We start from the raw sequence: 13,173 nt of genomic DNA on the forward strand, positions 1-13,173 counted from the left end.
CTCGGACTGATGCACTCCCCAGACCTGTTCAGCCAGAGGATGGGACAGGCCATTCACTGCCAGCCGTGGATTTGGAGATGAGAAGTCAAGACAGACTGACAAGGAGAACTTCTTTCTTACACAATGCTGTTATCAGTGACCTTACATTATTTTAAATCTGCTAAAACTGTAACTTGAAAGTTGCAACCCCCCTTCTGGAGATGGGGGTGGGGAATGTCAGAAAGGAAGACTAGGGAGGGGAAAAAATAGGGAGTCCACTGATTTATGAGACCATAGACAGGCATTATAAGAAAACGACTACTTAACCTGCATTACACAGACACTGGCCATCAATCACTTGGGCTACTTAGCCCTGTTAAGTCAAAAGCATGCAGTGTAATAATATGGTAGACAGACACCAGATGGATTGATAAAGCAATGCTCTTTTTAAGAAATGGAAACTTCCATTTTATAAGAGAATGGTAAAATTTTAAAAAGTGCCCATGAGCAAAAAAGTGGTTTTAAAGTCAATAGTATTGTTTGCTTTCAGAAAATTGCAGAAATAATGCAACCATTCCTATGAAATCAAGGCAAATTTCCTTCTTGAAAGAGAGAAATAACTGCTCCAGTTCTATCCTGGAACTCCATGTTTCTTATGACTTCATATCCTAATATCACATTGGTCAGAACTGCTACCAAAACCTCTTACTTCTTGAGCTCAACACAACGTGGATCTCCACTCACTTACTGATTTTCAATGCTCAGCTGGTTACCTCTGCAGATTGTGCTGACCCTCCAGCTCAGAGGGGGCTCATAATGGAATGGATGTGAGGACTGGATGCAGAGTTGAAAACAGAAATGGAAAGAGCTGGGCAAGCTGACTCAGGTTGTGAACATTGGGCAGAAGAAAAGAAAATAAAGAGAGGCTGCAGGATGAAAATAGAGGCAGATAAGAGAAAAAAACAGAAACACAAGGAAGAGTTGGGAAGACACTGTAGAAGAAAAAAGTATCAATGGAAAAACAGGTTAAGGACCTCTCCCAATCAAAAGCAAACAAATGAAATCACCCTAGATGACCAAGTAGATCTCAGAGGATTTCAAGCACCCCCACAGGAGATGGAGTTATATGCAAGAAAGAATACAAAGAAACAGTGGTAGTGTATCTGTAGAGATCAAAGGAGGAGAGCTTTTTGTTTAAGACTATAGTATTCATAACACTGGCTACCCAGCTAAGACATGACAGCTCTTATCATCAGGCTCTTACACTTTAATATGAGAAAACTGTTTTTAAATTGAGGCCTCAGGGATAACTGATATAAGCAATCTTATTCTGTGCATCTGCCTTGGTAAATGGTATGTTGGCTAAGTCTTGTTTAAATACAGAAATATAATTCTGCTACACAAAATGAAAATGATACCTCCAAGGCTAATCACTCCTAAATAGCCCTACCAGCCCCTCAAATGCATTTGACATCCAACTTTATTTCCACCTTGGGAAAGTTTTATTATTTAGTTAATTATACCATTATAATAAATCTCCCAATAGCAACCACATGAACAAACTGGACACTGTTTTCCTATACTGATCTTTTTTTCCTCAGTGCTAGAATCTGTATGCTAGCACAAGCACATAGAGAGAGATGGAGAGACTTTCAGGGAGACATGTATGTCTTCTGCTGCTGCCTAGCAATTTAGAAAGATCAAAACAATCCAAATCCTACCTCAGCAGAATAATCTGTCAAGAGCTGTGTCTTGCTGTGAGGAAGACTTTTTGTTTAAAAAAAAATCATCTAGATTTCTAAATTCAATGCCATTATTTCCACTTACAGCTTCAGCACAAACTTAAGCATCTGTGCCATTTTGAGATTTACATCATATAAATACAGTGGCTAGATCCTGAGAAGAATGAAGTTTATAAAGAACCCCAAAAGCTGATACACTACTGTTTAGTGCCAACCCAGCAGCAGCACGAGCTCCTTACCAAGCTGCTGCAGCAGATACCTTACATGAACTGCAGTGCACATTAAAGAGTCAGCTTTTCCAATTAGTTAATTAAAATAAATATGGTAATACCCCTGCTGCAGAGACCTGCCAGTTAATCAATTATTCAAAAATCATCAATTAAAACAAACATGCAGCTATTTGTATAATCAGCTATATGTTTACAATAGCAACACAAACAAAGCTGAGCACTGCTTACAAATCCTTGCCAAGGTGGATCAAAAAGCACGGTGCTATCTGCCTATGAACCTAGATGGTAGATGTTTTCCATAAGTAACTCAAATTATATCCAACACCTGCACAATTTATGCCCTGCACTTTCATCATAAGGAGCAGTTAACAAGATTCAACCACACTCATGTATGTACCAAAATAACCCACCCTAAAAGACATTAATTGTAAAGTCAAACATTTAAGTACAGTAAATTCACGAATACAAGCCGCACTGACTATAAGCCGCATCTCTGGGTCTTGGCAAACATTTCGGTTTTTGTCCATAGATAAGCCGCACCCGAATATAAGCCGCTTTGTCGTTCGCAGCGAGGACCCGCGTGCAATTAGTAACAGAACCACGCCATGGCGGGGTTTACTGGCTGAGCTAAGGCTGTGCAGGCTCGGCCCGCTAGGGGCCGCTGACGGGGCCAGGTGCTCCAGCCCGGCGCTGCCGCTCGGGGCCGGCCGCCGCTGCCCCTGGGCTCGGTCACCCCGGGTCGGCGCTGCCCTGCGGTGGCAGGCAGGGAGGGAGCTTCCCCTGCTCCTACGGCAGCGGCGGCGGGCGGGGACGGAGCTTTCCCGCGCCCATGGCGCCGGCGGCGGGCAGGGACGGAGTTTCCCCGCTCCTGCCGCGGCGGCGGCGGGCGGGGACAAAGCACCCCGTCGGCTCCCCGAGCCGCGGCAATGGCTGCGCGGGGCTCCCGTCGGCTCCCCGAGCCGCAGCAATGGCTGCGCACGCTTCCCCCCCCCTCCCCGAGCCGCAGCAATGGCGGCGCCGGCTTCTCCCCCCCTCCCCGAGCCGCAGCAATGGCGGCGCGCGCTTCCCCCCCCCTCCCCGGGCCGCAGCAATGGCGGCGCGAGCTTCCCCCCCCCTCCCCGGGCCGCGGTAGGGGCGGCCCGGGTTTCCCCTCTCCTCCCCGGGCCGCGGCAATGGCGGCGCCGGGCCCCCCCCGTCTCTCCCCTGGGCTGTGGCAGAGGAGGAAAGGGAGCTCTCCCGCCTCTCTCCCCGCCCCCCGTGCTGCCTACAGGGAGCCAGGCTCCACCCGCGGTGCAACAGAGTAGCGATTTGTAACAATCGTAAAATGCCAACTTTGCAGCTGCTCGGCTCAGCACTCTGGCAGGCACTTCTGAGGTTGTATTAGCCGCTCCTGATTATTAGCCGCATTTCCGGTTTAGGAGCAAAATCTTAGTCAAATTGGTGCGGCTTGTATTCGTGAAATTACTGTAATTAGAAATGTCAGAAAACAAGTACAACTTTAATTTGTTCTGCACGTGGCAACTACATGATCACATGCTATTTTTCAGAGAGCCTTTAGCTCACTCATGTGCACAAGTCAGACAATGCTGCCTTCAGAAACTCTTATTAGACAGCACGTGCCTGATCTTTTCAACTCCTCTCAAACACTCCCCTGAAGATTTTCTAAGTTCTGGAGAAAAAGCCAGTACAAAACTGATAATTGTAAATGCTTCACACATTTTCAGAGCTTCACACTGAGGTGGCAGAGTAGGATTAAAAACATCTCACACACACATCACATTGGTATCCACTGCTTTGGTGGCCTATTTCACAAACCTAAGGCCAGACAGTTCAAGGTACAGATTTTGTTAATAGGAAATTTTAAGCCACCACACTTGAGTGAAGCAGACCTTGCTATCTTAAGCTGCACACCTGGAAGAGGAGAGGCACACACCTGTGGATTGCTTACATACATGTTAAAACACATCCCATCAAATGGGAACTCTGTGACAGGTGCATGGAAAGATGTCAGAAGCTATAACCAACAACCTCCTTAACAAGTACAATCCCCATTCTCTTTTTGAAATCTGTCTGTATTATTGCCTAGAGACAGTCTTAACAAAATTAGGATATGAGAACTACAAGTTTCCTTGAATGCTACATCCTTCGGTCATCTCCACATCATGCCAGTGAAGTGGAATCCTCGGTTAAAGGTGTTATTTGGCGATGTGACTTCTCACAGTGCAACAAAAGATTTAGTGGGAGGCACCTCACCAAAACAACATCAGTGCTGGTGTTTTAAAAACAGGATGGCACCACTCTGGCCTCTAAGGACTTATAGACCAACACCACAAAAGTTTGTCACTTCAGCTAATGAAAACCTGATGGCACAGCCAGGCTGTTACTCAGCTAGTGGACCAGCACAGGAAAGGATTGAACATTTCACCACTGGGCTTCACAGACAGTTGCAACACTCCCATTCTTGTCCTCATGTTCAAGACACTTCATCCTGGTTGGATGCAAGAGAAAAGAGCCTGAACAGAAAAAAGCATCAGACAGTCTTAAAGAACTTGCTCTATGAAGTAGCAGCTTTGAAGATTATATGCCCCACACAATTTGCACAGTTAGACTAATAAAACTGATATTATGTACCAAGAACTTTAATCTATGGAAAGATGGACCTCAGCATGAGCAAGACAGTCGCAGTACTTGTAGTACTCAAGATGTCCAAGATGCACATTTGATGATCCTTGTCCACAAGTCCAAGGATTTTCCCCACTACATACACTAAGCACAGAGTTAGTGCCACTGCAATCTCCACACTGAATTAAGCCAGTCCTGGAAGACCCAGGAGGTTCCTCACTGCTTCTAGTAATCAGAACATCCACAGCAAGCAGTTCTTCAGAACTGACAAGTCTTTATACCAGACCATGAGACTGGACAGATTCCAACACCAAACTGATGCTCCAAGTTTCTCTCCAGACACGCGGGAGTGCCCATTCTTTGCCATTGAACTCGCAAGCCAAAATAGCACACAAATGGATCAAGTCAAACTGCTGTTCTTCAGCCCTATCATTTGGCTTCTAACAAGCAGCACTGGGGTCTGACAAGCATCCTTTTTGATACACAGTCATCACTTCCCATCCATACAGGTCTCAACAAGTGCAATTTCTGCGGGCATCATTCCATACCCTTTTTTCTCCTTTCTCACTCTAATTACAAGGAAGGAAATTCAGAAAACACAGCACCTACTCAAGATTCTGGCACAAACTCAGAGGCCCAGTGGAACTGAGGAGCAGCTGGCACACATTCCTTGCTAAGACTACCAAACTCCAACCTCACCATCCAAAAATGCACGAGGGAAGACTAACAACGCCCGAGGACTCTAGAAACTCACTGAGGCGAGGAACGACAGATTTTATTCGAATGGTGCAACCGGTCAAAAAACCTCTTTAGTTTTCCACCCTCTCAAGCCTCAAGGCTCACCTGTGCAATCTGTATTGGCTGAGATAGAGGGATCTGCGTCATCGGCGTCGCAGCAGAGGCCGAGATGGTGGCACCAGCAGCGCTGTGCTGCTGACTGGCTGAGTGCTGCACTGCAGCCGCCAGCAACTGGGCCTGCGCCTGTTGGAGCAATAACTGTTGCTGGGCTGGCGTCAACGTGAGCTATAAACAATTAGAAAACACAGCCATTAATAATGGGAAGAGCCACTTCAGCTACAAAGTCATTAGATAGCTCAGTACTAGTTATGTTAACCAATCCTAGGGCTATTCCACTAAATGGCCAAGGAAGGACAGCTGGCTACTCAACACAGTGTGGGAACCAACCTACCAGGGCCTGACACGAACCAAACTGCACCTCCACCAACATTTGCGCTTACTGGAACCTACAGAACCTAACTCTGCTCCTAAGTTTTCCTCACAACTCTACCAGGAGTATCAGGGAAAAAGCAATTAAGCAGCAAGCAAAAGAAAAGAATCAGTATTGCCAGGATTTGAAAAGAAATTTACACCCAGCAGAACAGCAAGTGATTAGCCAGATGAATGTGAAGCAGGAATGCTGGCTATGGCTACTGAACAAACTGATAACGCCCCAGCTGCTTCACATTAGCATGAATCCCTGCCATATTCCATCATTTCCATTATGCCCTAAGATATAAGTAAAGAACATGAGCTCCATTTGTTTCTCTCCAAGTCTCCCCATCTGCCTTTTTTTTTTTTTTAATAGAATAGAGTTGGCAACTTTACATCCCTTCCCTTTCCCAAACACACATTATCTCTGTGGAACAGGTGGCAGCAGTCTCTCCTTTACATGTAAATGAATCTTGATGCCCATATTTACTACAACCCATATCTGCACAGGCCTGGAGTTTTGAATGTTTCACTACAGCAGACAATAATGAATTAAAACAAACCAGTGTTTCTGAGAATGCAAAAAATAATAAGATATGCCAGGTTTTAACACAGCGAAACAGTCTCACTTCTAAAACTTTCAATGCTTAACTGGAAACTAAATAGGATGTTTATTTACGTACTAACACAGGAGAAGGTTTAACAATTGAGCCTGAGATTAAGCAGTCATTTCATGCAAGTGTAGGGATGATCTAACCTAACACTTCAAATCATAAATATATTGTTGGAGCAACTGCCCTAAGCTTATTAACAGAGAAACTCTTATACTGCACAGCTGATTATGTAGAAGCAAATTCTTTAACCAGCTCATTCACAAATCTTGCTCTTTTTTGAAATGACTGAAAGCCTTTACAACAATTCAGAAACACCAGAAAGTCTAAATCAACAATTATCCCATATTTACTCCTGAAGCTTTGCAATTAAAAACCCCTCAAAATCAGTAGGTTAAAATGAAAGGGTTCAATAGGCTTCAGAAAAGTACTACTAGAGTTAAAATTTACTAGAGTTAAAAAGAAATGTGCTTGAAAAGAGGAAAAATTAACAGTTCCCATAATTTTTGTTCTTCACCCAGCTATAAGGTTCAGTCTTGTTCTCCCATACCTCATTTTAATCTTGAAAAAAAAATTAAAACTCCTCTTTATGACATCAGTGACTGTCTCATTTGTAACTGTTATTAACAGGTTTTAATTTCACTGCAGAGTCAAAAGGGATTGAGAACAGAGAGAAAGAATTCTTTGCTGTTGCTGTTTGGAAGCAAATACTTAGCGACAAACCCCGAATAGTACAGTCTGCTTATTTTTCTAGGAAAACATTTTGTGTTGCCACTTCCACTGAAGCTCCTCCCTAGGTTAAAGGAAGTTGCAGTGCCCCTCGGTGACAGCTGCGTGGGACTGCAGCATCCCTGGGTAACTCTTACCCCAGTGATCTGTCCTCCGGCCAGCATGAGCTGGGTCTGGGGTATGGCCGCCTGCACTGAAGGCTGCTGGGAAGGCTGGCTTGGCTGCTGAGAGTCCCCAGATTCTTCATTAGATTTAGACTAGTCAAAAAAAAATACAACTCTTTATAGTGTAAAACAGATGTTAATGTATAACGTTGCTATCTCAACACTGCACAATAAAAATCTTTCATCTGCATACAAAAAGCCCTTGGGTTTATTTTAAGAGTGTGTTTAAGCAATGGCTCTGTGTGCCCACCATCTCAGCTACGATTGCTCAAACATGTCTGTAGGTAATGCAGTTTAAACAAAACAAAGAGACCCTCTGGTCTCCTGTAACTCTCTGACATTATTTTCAGGTCTCACTTCATTTTACGCCATGCAACTGAAGCTGACGCTGCCTTTCACCATGAAGAAAGAGAAGGTTGTTAAAATTATTCATTGCCTAAAATCCTCAACAATGGAATGGGAGAAAGGAGATTGTGTTTCCATTTTCTCTATCTCCATCCTGTACCTCTAAGTCATCACACTGTTGGCTTATACAGAACCTATTTGAAAAATCCTTACAGGTTTCTCTGCCTACAGCAAAATATATAATATATACAGTGCTTTTAAATACTCAAAGCATTTATTTAATTGAATACTGCTTTATTTTAAATGATTCAAGTTTGTTTTGATTTATTTTTGTGGTTTGGTTGTTTGTTTTTTTAAACGGAAGAAATTGTGAAGACATGAGGGAGGAAATGCAAGTGCATGAAGAGGGGGAGAGAGTTTTATGATAATTAAAACTGGTTATGCAGAACATTACAATTCTGCATAGATTTGCATATTTTCCACCACCTGTTTTGGGGACTGCAGAGCGGGCTAATTAACATAAAGGCTCTGATTAATTCTGCCAGTCATTGAGCGATAATTACAGCGCAGGACTGTAAACATTCTGCACTGGAGATACAGCCTGTTTGCCAACATCTCTCTCAGGGATGGAAGTTTACCATGGCAACCAAGGCAATTTTCTGCCTCCTTCCTCTTAGAAAGGAAGGTCACTATACCTCCTCTTCTTTCCAAATTGTTATTATGTATAAGTGGGTCCACATTCTATTGCATTTCATGTAACGCACTACCTACATTCTTTAATAACAAGCAATACTGAAACCAGTTTTCAATAAAACTGCATCCCTTGCCCCTTAATATAGTATAGAGAGGAAGTAGAATGTTAAGAGATAAACTGAAGTGCTCAGCATCATAGGAAAGTTTGAAAGCTTTGCTGTCTCATGTACATCATTAAACAACAATTACTCTGACTCTGAAATCACTGTGTGTAATTTACACAAGTAGCCTAAAGTAGCCACATTACATAGTTAATGCCACATTATACTGCTGTATTCAGCTACCAGAAGTAAGGACAAATTGCAAAATAATACTCACTATGAAATATTCCTGGAGTTTTAAGGTTTTCATGATACCACACCTGACTAAAATTCAGCATTAAGTTATGGTCAGTCCATGTTTTAAACAACTCCAGAGCCTGAATGCTTACAAATCCTGAACCTGATTTACAGTTGTAAAAGTATTATTCCTTCACACCTATCACTTGCAAAACCAGTCAGACTGAAAAAACCTGAGCAATGTATCATAGGTTAAGAACTATCTCTACTGATGCTGTTTGGGATGAGAGGAGGATGAGCAGCAGTAACTGTCTTTACCTGTACATTTAAGGACTGAGCAGCAGCCTGTAAACTTGTTCCAGCGAGCTGGACCTACAACAGTGCAAAAATGGAAATGAAATAATGTAGAATCCACAGAAAACTAATAATGTAAAAAGAACAATCTCCCCACCCACATCCCAACAAAAACTCTCCCAAGAAGAGTGTATGCCCCTCTAACACCTGAATCAGTGGAGTAGGGGCTGTACTCCAGGCTGAGACAGATCTGTAAGAGTCTTTCACTATGTCGTTTATCTATCTACCTCTTACTGAAGCTATTCCTGCCTAAGGATGTAGGTATTACCACGGATGGAGTTGAAACAGAGTATATTGGGGTGGACAGGCCAACAAGTCCTATTCCTGCTGGAAAAATCCAGGCTTCAGGGAAGGGCATTAAGCTCTACTCATCATCATCCATTTCAGAATGGGTCTTACCCTAACACTGCCCTCACCAGCCTTCTGATATGAGCAAGCACGTGCACAGCACAGAACCTAGAGCATAACCACTCTCCCTCAAATTAACCCATTCAAGCATTTGCAGCCCTCAGCCACTGAAAAGATCTCAACACAGAGGACCAGAGACACTTTACAAACGCTGTATTGATCCAGGTATACTTAAAATGATAAAATGATAAATACCTTGAATTCAATGTTTGTAATTAACAAGCCCAAAGAAGGTCTTTTGGGTGAGCAGCAAGGAAAAACGGATGCTTCAGAAGTGAGATTTTTGGAGTGGTTTTTGTCTCTAACAAGGATTTTCTCTGTACAAAATATGCTATATTTTCATTTACTAAAGTCCATTTGAATCAGTCTTGCCTTGTTTCTACCAGCACACCGAGTTATAGAGAAGGAATGCTTTGCAATTAATTACCAACACTTTCAAAGGTCAGAGTAACAGCCTGTAGAGAATTCCATCTCTGGCCATGTTTGAAGACCACTGCGCATTTGAAAACATTTGGTGACATGTAAGGATACAATAAAGCAAAGCAAAATGTAGCACTCCTGCCTCTAGATGGAGGACCTCTATATGGCCCCCATGTAAAAATTCCACATATTTTCAAGCACAGGAAAAACTGCAGTACATGAAATTAATAACTGAATATTTTGAACAGTCACCCTTGGAAAAGTCACCTTGGAAATATTTCCTACTGGTTTAGATGAAAGTACTAGTCAGACTAAGCATGATCTACATCTAAGCAAAACACTCCCAGAAAAGCCCCTCCCCGTCAGAAGCAAAACACAGTTTGACACAGTTGATGTAATCTGTGCTTTTACCACGGATTAACTGCAGAGAACAGCCTAAATAACACCACTCTGCCATCCAAATGATATACTCAAAATAATACTTTAAAATCACACAAACAACCACATAAAAAACTACAAATGCATATTGCTCAGGTACAGCCAGCGTATTCCTGAAAATCTCTGTGAATGCAATCTGGACATCCCTTTCACCAGACAGCCAACATTTCCAAATCAGAAATTAAACTGTATCTGAATGCTGCCTAGAGCCCAGTATTTTGCATTAGTCTAGAGCAAAGCACTGTGTGTTAAGGTTGAATAACACCCCACTAACAGCAGCCTCACTAGCAGAGGACAGTTTGACAATAGATTCCCACACACCTGCAGGTGAATAAAAGATTTTTCTTTGAACCAGTTTCAAGAAATGAATCACACTTTATCAAACATGAAGTTATAAAGATCCTGACAACTATTTAAATAAATAAATTTCCAAAGCAGGATAAAGCACAGTGCAAAACCCAATTACTGTCCTGGGTCAATCTATATAACAAAACGAAGACTAAAACAAACACACAGAATTCTGCAGAACAGCTGTATCTGTCTCCATGTTAAACACACACTGGCAAGCCATAAAAACTAGTCAGCTTCTCTCCACATAAAGGCAGCCTACAACAGCCTATTGGTTCAGCAAATTCAAACAGTGGCACTCCCCAGGTCCTATATAAACCAATCTGCTAGGAAAATTGCAATTATGTGACAAGACGTGTGGAATGTTCCATACAATAAAACGGCAGTTCAGAGCTCTTAAAAGAGGGCATAAAAGCTTCAGTACTTCAATTATACCACAATAACTGTGCAACCTCAGACCTCAAACATTCAAGGTCATCCAATTAGGTACAGTATTTTAAAGTTTAACTTGGTGCAGAGGAAGGGAAAGAAATTAGGACATTTGTTTTCATACATCAAGTGCGAACAGATAAAAAAAACTACAAAAAAATGCCCCTTATACTTCTTTTCACCTAGGGATGCCCCATTTTGCTTCAGCCTGCATCTGAAGTTCAGCTTTGATTCCCTAAACACAGCAGCAGCAGAACAGAGGGATAGTATTAGAAGTCTGAATATCATCTGACAAACAGGTCACTGAAATAACTTTTTGGTAAGAAAAGAAAACCTCACAAGCCATATATGCTTAGTAAGTACAATCAATTTTCTTTGTAAGAGTGAAGTGTTTTTAACTAGATAATGACAGTTTTGGAACCTTAGCAGCCATTGGGCCAATACAATTCTTTCCTAAAAAATTTAAATTTTTGTCTTGCCTTTCAGAGTGTTACTTCTATTACGGTTAACAACAACAAAACAAACAAGCAAAAAACATACTCAAAACCACACCACGACATTTAGGCATTCTCAAGCCCCCAAAAATGTGATCTGTAGTCCTTCCAAAGAGGTCTCACCATATCTTGGCATGTTCTGCAGCCTAATGCAATGAAGTGAGTGCTACTATTAGGACTTTTATGCCATCCACGCTCTTTAACCAGGTGGTGTAGCCATATTTATGTTCTAATAAATTACTCCCCATCCTTCACAAAAAGAGAAATCATGGAACACAGCAGGGCAGCTGCATCCACAGCTGCCTGAGTCCCCTCTGTTTGAAATGTCTCTTCTCTTACCTGATGAAGGTGCCCAAGGAAGGCCTGGGCCTGGGCTGTAGAGATTGCTCCTCCGACAGGCACAGGCTGCTTTTGAAAGTCCAGGCCATTTGTTTGCGTGCCTGGAGAAAGAGAGACATTGAAAACTATTAATTACTACTTCTAGTAAGCGGAATAAGAACTAACACTCCAACTTTCCTGCTATTCTCTCAACATTATACAGTAAAAAAATACTCTGAGAGTAACAAGAATTGTGATTTTTTAAATTGAAAGTGGGGTGGAAAGCAGAGTAGAGCATTTGTCAGCTGAACAAAATCAACACTGTATTTTCTTTAGCTTCCATCATCTATGCAGTGTACCCTGAAGACATTTAAACATGTACAGATGTGGCACTTTGGGACATGGTTCAATGGGGGACTTGCAGCATTAACTGTTGAACTTGATGATCTTAAAGGTCTTCTCCAACCTAAATAATTCTATGACCTGTGTTTCTACTGTCCCATCACTCTCTACATGGTTTGAGAACCAAATGGGTGGTTCCTGCTTTGATAGAACTGTTTCCATTCTCCATGCACCCTCTATCCAGTAGCTGAAGACTAACTTCAAGTTCAGAAAGTGCCAACAGCAAGGTTTGTATAAAAGCCACTTTTCCTTAAAGACAGGTAAAAACACTTGATGAAAACAGAAGTCCCATGTATACACAGCAGTTATGGGCTGTAGTTTTAATCTTTCCAGAAATGACTCCTATACATTTCTCTTAAAGTTTGTTCAGAGGTCTCATTAGGTAAGAGAACTGCCTGGGCTTGCTTCTGCTTTCACTTACTCTCATAGAACCAAAACCTGCTTATTTTCCTACATTTTTGCAGTCTTATCCTAAACTGCTCGGAAGACATGAAAACCCCCCAGTTATCACAAAATAATCAGAGTGTGAGAAGAAAAAGGAAAAGAAAAAAAACAAGTGGTTTTTTTTGGTGTTACTACCCACAGTGGCTAATAACAGGAAGGGAGACTCTAAGTGTGTTGGGATGCAGGGAATTTCTAGAATAGATGATGCAATCTTTAAAATTGCGTGACTGAAATGAAGCAAAACCAGCTTCAGACTTGCATGTTTACTTGTCATGGCAATCAGATTTTGTTCAGTGCCTATGGGTAGGTGTGCATAGTAACTCCTACTTCCAAATTCCTTCCATCATCTGCATTCCTAGCCATAAAAACCCAGTTTATCTACCGAGCAAAAAGAGTTACAGTTGTTGAACAACAACAGGTGGTTGCTATTCCTTGGAAACATCTGCAAAAGCAAGC

The 13,173-nt window shown here is 42.2% G+C and overlaps 1 protein-coding gene across 7 annotated transcripts in view; it reads right to left on the minus strand.

Moving 5' to 3' along the window:
* POU2F1 (POU class 2 homeobox 1) overlaps positions 1-13,173 on the minus strand; it is a 102,580-nt gene that overhangs the window by 25,173 nt on the left and 64,234 nt on the right. For 3 of the 7 annotated variants that reach the window (XM_033052787.1, XM_033052785.2, XM_033052784.2), the window contains exons 3-6: positions 11,893-11,993; positions 8,981-9,034; positions 7,260-7,379; positions 5,417-5,596 (exon numbers count right to left, since the gene is read on the minus strand). In XM_033052787.1, the coding sequence (XP_032908678.1) occupies positions 5,417-5,596; positions 7,260-7,379; positions 8,981-9,034; positions 11,893-11,993 (455 nt within the window). The remainder of the gene's footprint in view (positions 1-5,416; positions 5,597-7,259; positions 7,380-8,980; positions 9,035-11,892; positions 11,994-13,173) is intronic. The other 4 variants (XM_033052791.2, XM_033052790.2, XM_033052786.2 and 1 more) reach the window with 3 other exon arrangements.

This window comes from Catharus ustulatus, chromosome 2, assembly GCF_009819885.2.
Source record: "Catharus ustulatus isolate bCatUst1 chromosome 2, bCatUst1.pri.v2, whole genome shotgun sequence".
Taxonomy (NCBI): Eukaryota; Metazoa; Chordata; class Aves; order Passeriformes; family Turdidae; genus Catharus; species Catharus ustulatus.